Source organism: Mustela nivalis (assembly GCF_964662115.1).
Source record: "Mustela nivalis genome assembly, chromosome: 9".
Lineage (NCBI taxonomy): Eukaryota > Metazoa > Chordata > Mammalia > Carnivora > Mustelidae > Mustela > Mustela nivalis.
The window spans coordinates 43,373,157-43,385,415 of NC_139028.1; the positions used below are offsets into that span (position 1 = coordinate 43,373,157).

The window sequence follows — 12,259 nt, forward strand, 5'->3', positions numbered from 1 at the left end:
AGCTCCCAGTAATGGAGTGCTGCTCTGAGCTGGGAACCCATAGGGTGCTTCATGTATGAGGTTGTGTCCCGACTAGCAGGGAGGTGAGTGACCAGTCCGAGCTTACACAATAAACTGGAGGAGGACAGCATGTACATCGCAGGGTGAATTCCATGCCCTCTCAAAGTCTCATGTCCTCCCATTTGCCTCCATAAAACAGGATGTCTGCCTCTCTTCCCTCTTCTCTCCACAAATGCTTTGTAGCTTGATGGTAAACGTGCACCAGTCTCCAAGCAGAATTGGTGGAATTGTCCACACTGAGAATTGTCCGCACTACAGGGAAACACCCTTCCCCTGCACTTGTGACAAAGGTTTCAGAGGCAAATTCCAGCTCTTTAGTTACTCTTCCACAAGCCATCCAGGAACGATGGGAAAAGGACAGGGAAACATTAAAGACATTTTAAATATGGGGCATTTGGCATTTAGTGTCTTTAGAAGGACAATGTGTTGACTTGTTTTCTCTATCAAGATCCCTAATTGTCAATATTCTTGCTTCCATATAACACTTCACCGGGGATTTTATGAAAAATAACTCTTCTTTTCTTCACTCAAATAGTCACATATCTCAGAGTTCAGACCTTTTGGAACAAAGTTATGGAACCAATTTCCCAAATAGATCTAACACGCCTTCCCTGACAGCTTTTACCAAAAAAGAAAAAAGTTCCTATTTTTTCTTTAAAAAGTAGAAGTGGAAGTTATTGAAAAGCATACAAGAAGTATGCTCCGACTGTCCTTCCACTCCCGTGCATTCATCGTATAGGGCATGGAGTTGAGATGAGGCTAAGCATTGGACCCCAGCTTCAGAATCCCTTCCAGAGACTCAGCACAGCGTCTGTCATAAAGTTTCATGTGCCCCTTCACTTTCTGTTCACACAGATGACAAAGGGGTCCCGGTTCTAGGACCTCCCATTCCTCTGACTTCAGAGTTCAGAAGAACCTGAGCACTCAAGCCAAACTGTAGGAGAACCATTAAATTGCTTGACAGTTGACACTGAAAATGTTCCCACAGCCTTCTTGCTATGCCAGTGTTTTCCTCCTCGATCGTTAGAAGGATCCAGCTTCCCAGATTCTCAAATCTGCCCACGGACCACTGTTTGAACACCTACAATATACCCAGCATCGTGGCAGGTTCTGAGAGAAATCCAGTCAAGCATAATGCATGGCACCCACCCCCAAAGAGCATAAACTCTAGTTGGGCAAACGTAAATATTATAGGGGCAGAAAACAATAACTTCACAATACCAGATAGCTCAGAACTCTGCAAGGGCCCAATAAGAAGGGGGAGCTTTCAGGTGCCTTTAGCAAAAGATTGAAAATCCCATCTAGTTTGTTGGGGGCAGGAGACTGAGGGAGATCAACTCACCTCCAGTACTACACTGAGCTCTGGAATCCACCTTTCCAGGATCCCAGACTTCATGTTAGGAAGCAACTCAGGCATCCCAAGTTATTTGGAGAGTTGGTCCCTCCCTACCCTCTCACTAATCAGCCATGAGTAAAATGGCCCGAGGAAAGCTTACAGATGATGAGACCAAGATACTCATTCCCCGGAGGACCTCAGCAGTGTGGGAAGTGTGGTTCTTGTGCTTCTGCACAAGAGAAAGTCAGAAATCTACTTGGGGGGCTGGGATGTGACCTATGGACTGAATTGTTACCTTTGTGTGGCATATTCCCTGTTTCTAGGGCAGCCCAGGAGACAAAGAATGCATTTATTTTGTGGAAAGGGATAGGGAGCAGGGCAAGAAACAGAAACCAGGGGATTGCGCAATAATGGCATTTTTAAATCCCTCCAGGAAGTTTATGTTTCGAGTCCTTTGGAAGAGCAAAGTACAGCTGTTCAAAAGGAGAGTTTACTGAGTGACCCTGGCCCCAGAAAGTTTGCTGAGGGGACCCCGGCCCAACTCCGCCACGTGCTGGGTTTTTCCAGGCCATAGACATTGTCCCAGCACCTCCATTCCCAGCCCCCTCGGGGGGCAGGCAGGTCACTCTGTCTGGCCCTGGGATCCTGAGCAGGCCTCAGCCTTCCCCCCAGCAGAGACCACAGGCCTGAAATAGCACCGAGGTGTTCTCGTAGGAGAATCCGAACAAGGACGAGAGTGAAAAGAAACAGTCTGCTGGACCTCAGCAAAGCACAGTGATTTCTGTGTGGTGTGCAAACCAGACCAGACTTGCTGTGTTGAAATCGTTCCCGAAAGAAGCCCTTTCCTTGGATAGCCAGTGAAAGGGTAATATTGTGCACATAATCTCACAAATTAAACATAGAAGTCTGGGGGCAGATTTATTGTACACAAGAAAAACTGCTTCCTAGACCATGTAGGTGTTGGGAAAAGTGTAAATGGTAACATGTGGGGCTCGTTTGAAGACTTGACATCCTGCCACCGGCTTCATCATCGCATAGCTCCCTAAGGCCAGAGATGATCTGTTTGGGTCTGGGTTCAGAGCTCTCTCTGCATAGTTCCTAAATCTTTCTGACTGACCAAGTGACCCTTGGTCTCTTCCCTTTCTCCTATTGGAGCCTTGAGGGTGATGTCCCGAGCTTTCACCGTCTACTTCTAACCAGTGATGTCACCAGCCCCTCCCTGCCACCCATCCCCACGCATCCCGAACGCCCTTACCTCTGCCCTGTGTGTGTGATCCGTCTTTGTTCTGGGATCCTTAGGTCTTGGGTCTCTGTGTCCATCGTGTCCAGAACAGGGTCAGTCTTTGGTGAGCTGAAGGCTGAAGGGAAAGCAAGCAATGTGCTTAGTGATGGAGAACAAGGACTTTGGGGCCAGTCAGACTGGGGCGGGTGCATCCTGTCTCTGTATCATTCACTATGTAACTTCCTGTTAGGAGCCATGATTTCTTCACTTATACAATGAGGATGGAAATACAGGTTCAGAGAGCTGTGTGAGGCTCCACACAACTCTTAGAGTACCTCTCTTAAGCTTCTGTATGCGGTGGTTATTAGGTGACAGCCTTAGGGGGGACCTCAGGTGCTCTTCTGAGGGGGCCCCTTCTTCCTTCACAATTTAAATAACTGTATTTGGGACATCTGGGTGGCTCAGTGGGTCAAGCATCTACCTTCGGCTCAGGTCTTGATCTCACGGTCCTGGGATCAAGTTCCGCCTCAGGCTCCCTGCTCATCAGGGAGCTTGCTTCTCCCTCTGCCTCTGCCTGCCCCTCCCCCCGCTCATGCTCACTCTCTTTCTCTGACAAATAGATAAAATCTCTTAAAAAACTAAAAAATGAAGAATTATATTCTATGAACATGCTGACACGAAGATAAATATATTACTGTTCAGTATGGAAACATTTCTTCAACTGAAAAGTTCCATTTCTCTTGTTTTAAAAGAAATTCAGCATTTTTGTGGACCCCTAAGTCTCCTGTGGGCCCTAGGTAATGTACCTAACAGTGCATAATGGATAAGTCAGCGGTGGGTGAGAGATTTATTTGTGGAGATTCTTTTCTGTCCTGTTTGAATGCTATTAACTGCTTTCCGGAAGTTGCTGGACTATGTGGCACTTAGGCTATATACTTCTAGCTTCCTGCAGTCCAGCTTCCCAGCCATTGGAAAGGTCCGAGTGTGGAGCTGCTCATTTCTCTTGTCCTGCCCCTCGTCTTCAATTTAAACCCAGGTCTTCCCTCCTCTGACTGAGTCTCATTTCCTGGGACTATTCCTGGCTTGTAAAATGACATTGAATTCTCTGACGAACCATTTCTCACTGAGGTATTAGTGACAAACTGTGTTCCTCCTCTACTCCTTCTAGAATATTTGCCTTTTGTTACAGAACCTGTAGAGATTCTCTACCATAATTCACAGCCATATACGATGGAGAAATTAGTCAAGCAAAGGATACACTTCAAAGTCAAGGTTGAACTTGGAGAATCTTTGATTGTCTTGGCTAATTAGCTTGATGTCTAATGTGTCTGTGCATCTGATGGTTCTTGATGGCTCTTGATGACATAACTTTGATTAGAAAGTTCTATGAGGCTGAACACAGACTGTCCCCAGAATTCTCTTGCTAAAGTGTTGTGCCTGATGGAGTCCCAGTGGTATCCCCTTTAGCCGACATCACTGAAGGAGGACTTTTGCCCCCCATCTGAAGCCCCCCACTTTCCAGCTATGCTGGTGGTAACCCCACACATATACTTAAGAAACAAGTCTTACTCCCTCTGTGCCTGTTATTTTTTAGGTATGGGCAGGAAAATGTTCTAAGAGATAACACTTTATAAAGGATACCATTTACCGCACAGCACAGGCTCTGTAGTGCAAATGCTTGCCTGGATTTCTGGCTTTTTTTTTTTTTTTTTCTTTTCAGAGAGAGAGGGAGAGAATACACAAGTGGCGGGGCAGGTGGGAGAGAATCTAAAGCAGACTTCCTGCCGACGCAGGGCTCCATCCCAGGACCCTGAGATCATGACCTAAGCCCAAACCAGGAAATGGATGCCCCTGGCTTTACTGCTTATTATTTGCATGACCTTGAAGTCTCAGTCTCCAAGCCTTTATTCTCTGTTTTGTAAACTGGGGCAGGGAGGTGGCTGAGTAGAATTAACAGCAGCCTCATGGAGGTGTGGTGAGAATTCTTCGGTATTGTGAGACTTAAATAAGACTATCCACGCAGAGACCTTATCATGATGCCTTGCCTAGCACGCAGATCCTCAATGAATGACTGCCATTATTATTACTATTATTGTTGTTGCCACCACCACTAATTCTGTTACAGCCCCTCCAGTCCTGATGGCTTAGAGAAAGTGCCAGTGCTCCTTCCCAGACTCTGCAAGGCACTGCCCAGGGAGTGGCCTGAGCAATGGGAGAATCTGGCAGAACAGGTTCTTTCCAAGCAGTGGAAAGTAGATCAAAGGCAAGCACCCAAACCTGAAAAAAGAATGTATTCCTTTGTTTGTTCTTTACTGGTTGTGAAAAGACTTCCAAAATGTAACTTACACTGGAATAAAAACTGTGGCCACTCTTGAGGTAACATGGCTGAGTCCCTGTGGTCTTTGTTCTTCCTGACCCCCAAGGACAACTGGGGAGGCGTTTTGAGTTTCTGCTGAGTGTGGTGATGGCTGACAATGTTCTGTGATGTTGTTGCCTGTGTCAGTGCATAGCGAGCTCAGCAGTCAGCAAATGTGCGGAGACAGCAGTGATGGCAGCATGGGGAGCTTCACACCCAGGGGCAAAGTATACCTATGCCTTGTTGCACATCATGCATCACCCAACGTGACATTTCATGGGACTTGGATAGGCCTCTTGGTTGAAAATAACAGAAGTCCAACTCATGCTAGCTCAAGCAAAAAAGGACATTTATTTTAAAGACTCCACAATGTACCACGGAAAATGAGACAAGAGACAGGCTGATCTGGGATTGAAACCCAGCCCTGAAATTTTGCCAAAACTTACGTCTCTCTTCTCTCTGTTAGTCTTCTCTCTTTCTACAGACTCACTTCTTCTGAGGCTTTGGTTGGCTATTGGAACAACAGCTCACAAGTTTTGTAAATGTTGATGCAGTCATCCAAAGAAAGCCTGATCTCACTTTCTCCAGTTCCAGAATTCCTCTGGCAGGAGCTGATTGGCCCAGTCTAGGTCAGGTTCCTTTCTCTGATTACCAGTCAGCAATGGGAACAGGGAAAAACAGGTTAAAAGAGCACGGGACATCCACCCTAACTATATACCACTTGTGAATGAGCAAAACCACAGATAAAGGAATAAGGGATTTTTTTTTTTTTTTAAGATTTTATATATTTATTTGAGAGAGCACAAGTAGGCAGAGCAGCAGGCAGAGGGAGAAGGAGAAGCAGGCTCTCCACTGAGAAAGGAGCTTGATGGGCTGGATCCCAGGACCCAGGGATCATGACCTGAGCCGAAAGCAGCTGCTTAACCAACTGAGTTACCCAAGCACCCCTAGATAAGAGATTCTTGAAATAGGGATTGAAGAACTACACGACAAAAAACATACTGTTCACATTTTTTTTTAAAGATTTTATTTATTTATTTATTTGAGAGAAAGACAGTGAGAGAGAGCATGAGCGAGGAGACGGTCAGAGGGAGAAGCAGACTCCCCATGGAGCTGGGAGCCCGATGCGGAACTCGATCCTGGGACTCCAGGATCATGACCTGAGCCGAAGGCAGTCGTCCAACCAACTGAGCCACCCAGGCGCCCCCATACTGTTCACATTTGACCCTGTAACTGCATCCTGGCCATTCCCAGACTCCTCTCACTTCACCAAAAATTCGGGATGTCTGTCTGCTCACTGACCTTGGCCCCTTCATACAGGGGAGACCGTAGCCCTAAACAAGCCAATTGCAGCACACTCTAATGGAGATGCCACAGGCTGCAGAATTAGCCAGACCTTGAGTTAAAGCCCAGGTCTGCCGCTGACTAGCTGTTGTGACACTGGACAAGTTACTTAGCCTCTCTGAGCCTTGGTCTCCTTATCTATAAAATAATAGCTATCAAATAATACATATTGATTCAGGTTATTGTAAAGACTAAGAAAAATAAAGCAACTATATTTAAAATACTTAGCATATAATAGATGCTCATTTTCTATTTAGGTCACCTAGAAATCATCAGGAGGGTGAGGAGTGGTAGTAAATGAAAAGGGAGAAAAAGGAAAGTGGTAGCATTTTGTATCTGGGAAGTATCCTGCCTCAGGTATTTTACAATTATCCTGAGCAAACATTAAATAATTTAAGTGGGTCAGCTGTACTGGGAAAGCCACACTTGGATAAATACTGTCTCTCACTTTAGATGCAAACCAACAAGGATCTCAAGATCAATGGGGAATGTTTTGTTTCTCATTCATTTATCGATATGACTGTATGGTCCTCAGTTTCTTTCCCTATAATATCTATAGTGCATGTCACACAATTTAATCACTGAGTTAGTGAATGAAGTGCTTGAACATTTGGTTGTGACTCTTGTGGTTTGGAGAGGCTCTCCTCTTTGAGAATGTGGTAAGCCATTTTTTTTAATATAAACTAGAATTTATTGAGTTCTGACAATCGTAAGCAGTGTGCTAAACTTGCGTTGTCTCATTTCTTCCTATGAATCAGTGTATCACCCCCATTTTGCAGGTAAGGACAATGAGGCTTGGATACATAGAGTGGCAAAGTCACTCAGCACTCATGGTAGAACAGGAATCTGAGTGCAGCGTAACAGGCTTCTGAGGCTGACTTCTTAACAATGCGCAATACTGGTTCTCTGCACCTTGGTTTTGGTTTTAAGTTTTCGAGACAGGCAACATAAGAAATGAATCCCCAGGGAAATCTGTGCTTAAAGGGTCTCATTAGATATAAAGGATAACTTCACAGTGTTCGTGCACCCACATGATGTCTCAGCGTGGGCGTGGATGCAAAGGCGAGGAATTACAGGAAGAGAAAGAGTAGAAGAACAGATACACTCTCTCCTTGGATATAGCTCTTCTGATTACTTGCTTAGAGGATAATAGTGATGAAGGGTTTCACAGATGAATCCTGGAAAAAGAGAAACTGGAACCTGTGTCCTACCTTTAGACTGTCCAGCGTTTCCCATCTTGGTCAAAATGGAGCTCATTCCAGTCTGTCGCTGTGTGGGGCCGTGGGTGCATGCGTGTGAAGTGTTTCGGCCTGCTCCAGAAAACCACATTCGGTGACACATTGTAGCTATTATCAATGACTCGTGATGACATATGAAGTATTTTCCATCCACTGACCTATGTTCTGATCGCGGGAACCGGTGGGATCTCTAATCACTCACTGACCTGCTCCTCCAGGAACAGTCTATTCTGTTGGGTGAGTTCCATTCCATTCCAGACTGTGTTTCATTGGTACCTTTTTCTTTCTGAATTCATCCTGTGTGTAAGTGGGAAAAATTAAAGCAAAACATTGAAATAGCGTGTCTCTTTTGACTAAAAGCATGTCTGGATAATATCTCATATTTTTCTTCCTTATCCTCCCTATATTTTCAGCTCCAGGGTTCCTTGAAAAGAAAACAAGTGGGTAACCTGTCTCCCGCCAACAGCAAGAGGCCCAATGGCTTTGTGGACAACTCATTCCTTGATATCAAGAGAATCCGCGTCGGGGAGAACCTCTCTGCTGGACAAGGGGGCCTCCAAGTAAACAATGGACAAAATCCAATTATGTCAGGGACCTTGCCCATGAGCCAAGCATCCCTACGGAAGACTAACCCTCTGCCACCCCATCCTCCTGGAAATGGTATCTTTAACATGGGCTTAAAGGAAGTGAAGAAGGAACCTGGGGAGACTCTGTCTTGCAGTAAGCACACGGATGGCCAGCTGGCCCAGGAGGCTCTGTTTTCCAATAGGTACGGAGAGGACCCCGTAGAGCAGCTGATGGACCCAGAGCTGCAGGAGCTGTTCAATGAACTGACAAACATTTCAGTGCCTCCCATGAGTGACCTCGAGCTGGAAAACATGATCAACGCCACCATCAAGCAGGACGACCCATTTAACATTGACTTGGGTCAGCAGAGCCAGAGGAGCACGCCCAGGCCCTCCTTGCCCGTGGAGAAGACAGTGATCAAGAGCGAATACTCCCCGGGTCTAACCCAGGGCCCCTCAGGCTCTCCGCAGCTGAGGCCCCCGTCCACTGGCCCTGCCTTCTCCATAGCCAACTCTGCCCTCTCTGCTTCCTCCCCCATCCCTTCTGTGCCACAGAGCCAGGCTCAGCCACAGACAGCCTCGGGGACAAGCCGGGCCCTGCCGAGCTGGCAGGAAGTGTCGCATGCCCAGCAGCTCAAACAGATAGCGGCCAACCGCCAGCAGCATGCCCGGATGCAACAGCACCAGCCCACCGCCTGGTCGGCCTTGCCCTCATCGGCTGGGCCGTCGCCAGGTCCATTTGGGCAGGAGAAAATCCCCAGCCCTTCTTTCGGCCAGCAACCATTCAGCCCGCAGGGCTCCCCCATGGCCGGGGTGGCGGGCAGTGGAAGCCAGCCGAAGGGGATGGCCAACTACATGTACAAGGCCAGCCCGTCCACGCAGGGAGGGCACCTGGACGTGCTCATGCAGCAGAAGCCTCAGGATCTCAGTCGAAGTTTCATGAACACTCCGCACACAGCCATGGAACCCCGTCATGGCAACACTAAGCCTTTGTTCCATTTTAACTCAGATCAAGCAAGCCAGCAGATGCCTTCGGTTTTGCCTTCCCAGAATAAGCCTTCTCTCCTACACTACACCCAGCAGCAGCCGCAACAGCCGCAGCAGCCCCAGAGCTCCATTTCAGCTCAGCCGCCACCACAGCAGCCGTCCCAGCCCACCCAGCCCCTGTCCAGCCAGCCCTTGCTAAGGTCCCCCTTGCCACTCCAACAAAAGATCCTGCTTCAGAAAATGCAGAACCAGCCCATCACAGGCCTGGGGTTTCAGGTCTCCCAACAGCACCGCCAGGTAAGACCATAATTTTGCTACCCCAAACGCAGAGGACCTGGAGACTGCTTAGCCTGGTCCTTATGCTTTGGTTGCAACATTTGTGTTGGGGAGGAATCAAGAACACAAAGGCAGTAGTGGTCCTGTAGGATGCCCATGAAGGCCTTAGGAAGCCCAGCTCTCACCGGGCATCTGGAGGCAAGAGCTAGTATTTCCTTGTAGATCATTCCTCTCGTTGGGATCTGCAGCAGTCAAAGGCTCTTGCTTATTAAGAATGTTGCATTATAATTCATGATCTTTAGTGACATGTCCAGTTGGCAGTAATATCTGGATACACCTGATGTCTATTCCTGCAGTCAGTAAGTCTGTCGGTCATTAAGTCGACATGCGAGTACCTACCATGTGCCAGATGTTGTGATTATGCTGGAAATTGACATAAGTCCAGACATGATATTAAGAGTAATGACCCATCTACATCCACAGCAACCAACTGAAATGTCTGAATGCCCAACGCGTCGTAAATAGATCCTACTGGGACTCCATGCTGGTGCATTAAATAAGGCATGGCCCCTGTTTTCAGGCATAGTCAGGAGAGAAAGAGAGAAACAGGCTTTAAAACTCTCATTTGAATGCTAAGTGGAAAGGCTAATCACAGGTGATCACAGAGGTTGGGTGTCTTACCCTGCAAGGGGCTATCAGAGAAGTCTTTGGGAGAAAGTAATGCCTGCATTAAGTGTTGAAGGATGATATCGTCATCACTACAAACAGAAAAAAATATCTGGGTTACCTTATATCCTGTGATTAATACAAAGCCGAAGTTTTATTCTGCCCCATACTTGAATAGTATGAAGAAATAGCTTTGTGCCATGAGAGCACATGCTAGCGAGGAAACTCGGATCCCCCAAGGAATTCGAGGGCGGAAACTCTTCCCGGAAGGAAGAAGGTCTGAATGTTGCTTCATGCGTGTAATTTGGCCGTCTCTGTTAGTGGCCAAGCACAAAGACAACACATTACATGTCAAAACAATATGTCGGGATATTATGACGGCACTGAGCCTAATTTCAATCACATTCCTAGAGTAGTTTTCACGACTACTGCCCAGAAAAGAATGCCACAAGCACCACAGACCGTGGCCAAGCTAACCTTTGCCCTAGATGTGTGCCAGGAGAAAACCGGCTCTCAACCAGCATTCAGGAGCTCCGCACCATGCAAAGCTTTGCGCTCTTACCCATTTAAGTAGTGTGGGGTTTAAAAAAAAAAGTGTATTTTTTTAAATTGTAGTTGATGGAGAATGGACTTAGAGTCATGTGCATATTTTACAAAGTTCCTTTTTAACAGGTAATTTAGGGATTGTTAATAAACAAACGCTATTGTGGAACTCATTCCTAATGGCATGGGTTTGGGTGAATCTAGGTTCAAATTTGGGTTTGGATGAATCTAGGTTCAAATTCTTACTCTGACTTTCACTAGCTGTGGGGCCTCAAGCAAGTCACTGGACCTCACGAAGCCTGTGTTTTCTCACCTGTAAATGGGAATGATAATAACATATCCTAGGATTTTTTTTTTTTAGAATAAAATTAAGGAGCACTTGGGTGGCTCAGATGCTTAAGCATTGGACTCTTGATTCTAGCTCAGGTCATGATCTCGGGGTTGTGGAATCGGGCCCCGTGTCAGGCTCTGTGCTAATCAGAGAACCTGCTTGAGATTCTCTCTCCCTGCACCTCTGCCTTCCCCCCTCAACATGTGCACTCACGCTCTCTCTCTCCCCCTCTCTATAATAAATAAATAAATCTCTTAAAAATGAGATCATTTTGCACCCAGAGTTTAGAACAAAGTTGACACTTACTATGATTATCATGGAAAGAGCCATGTATGATATCAGAATATTTTTAACAAGTATTACTCTTATGTAGGAGATGCATTGGAATAAGTCTCAATATTTTTTTTTTTGCTGTGAATATCACATATTTGTTCTATTTTTAAAAATTTAATTTTTTTCAGTGTTCCAAAATTCATTGTTTATACACTATACCCATGTAATACATGCCCTCCATAATTTCCACCACGAGGCTCACCCAACCCCCACCCTCTTCCCCTCCAAAACCCTTAGTTTATTTCTCAGAGTCCACAGTCTCTCATGGTTTGTCTCCCCCTCCAGTTTCCCCCAAATCACTTCTCCTCTCCATCTCCCAATGTTCTCCATGTTATTCCTTATGTTCCACAAGTAAGTGAAACCATGTGATAATTGACTTTCTCTGCTTGACTTATTTCACTCAGCATAATCTCCTCCAGTCCCGTCCATGTTGATACAAAACTTGGGTATTCATCCTTTCTGATGGAGGCATAATATTCCATTGCATATATGGACCATATCACTTTTATCCATTTGTCTGTTGAAGGGCATCTTGGTTCTTTTCCACAGTTTGGTGACTGTGGCCATTGCTGCTAGGAATGTTGGGGTACAGGTGACCCTTCTTTTTAGTACATCTGTATCTTTGGGGTAAATACCCAGTAGTGCAATTGCAGGGTCATAGGGTAGCTCTATTTTTAATTTCTTAAGGAGTCTCCACACTGTTTTCCAAAGTGGCTGCACCAACTTGCATTTATACTTTAAAGAACTGGAGAATCAACAACAAATTAAACCAACCCCACACACTAGAAGGGAAATAATCAAGATTAGAGCAGACATCAATGATATAGAAATAGAAGTCTCAAATTCTAACATAAAGAGTTTCAGAGAAATAAAACTATCCTGGGGCGCCTGGGTGGCTCAGTGGGTTAAGCCTCTGCCTTCGGCTCAGGTCATGATCCCAGAGTCCTGGGATCAAGCCCCGCATTAGGCTCTCTGCTCAGCAGGGATCCTGCTTCCCTTCC

The 12,259-nt window shown here is 46.1% G+C and overlaps 1 protein-coding gene across 1 annotated transcript in view; it reads left to right on the forward strand.

Annotated features, from left to right (window-relative positions):
* The window catches only part of MAML2 (mastermind like transcriptional coactivator 2), a 343,995-nt gene that overhangs the window by 224,658 nt on the left and 107,078 nt on the right, over positions 1 to 12,259 (forward strand). Inside the window, exon 3 of the mRNA XM_082682641.1 lies at positions 7,970 to 9,406. Coding sequence (XP_082538767.1) covers positions 7,970 to 9,406 — 1,437 coding nt within the window. The remainder of the gene's footprint in view (positions 1 to 7,969; positions 9,407 to 12,259) is intronic.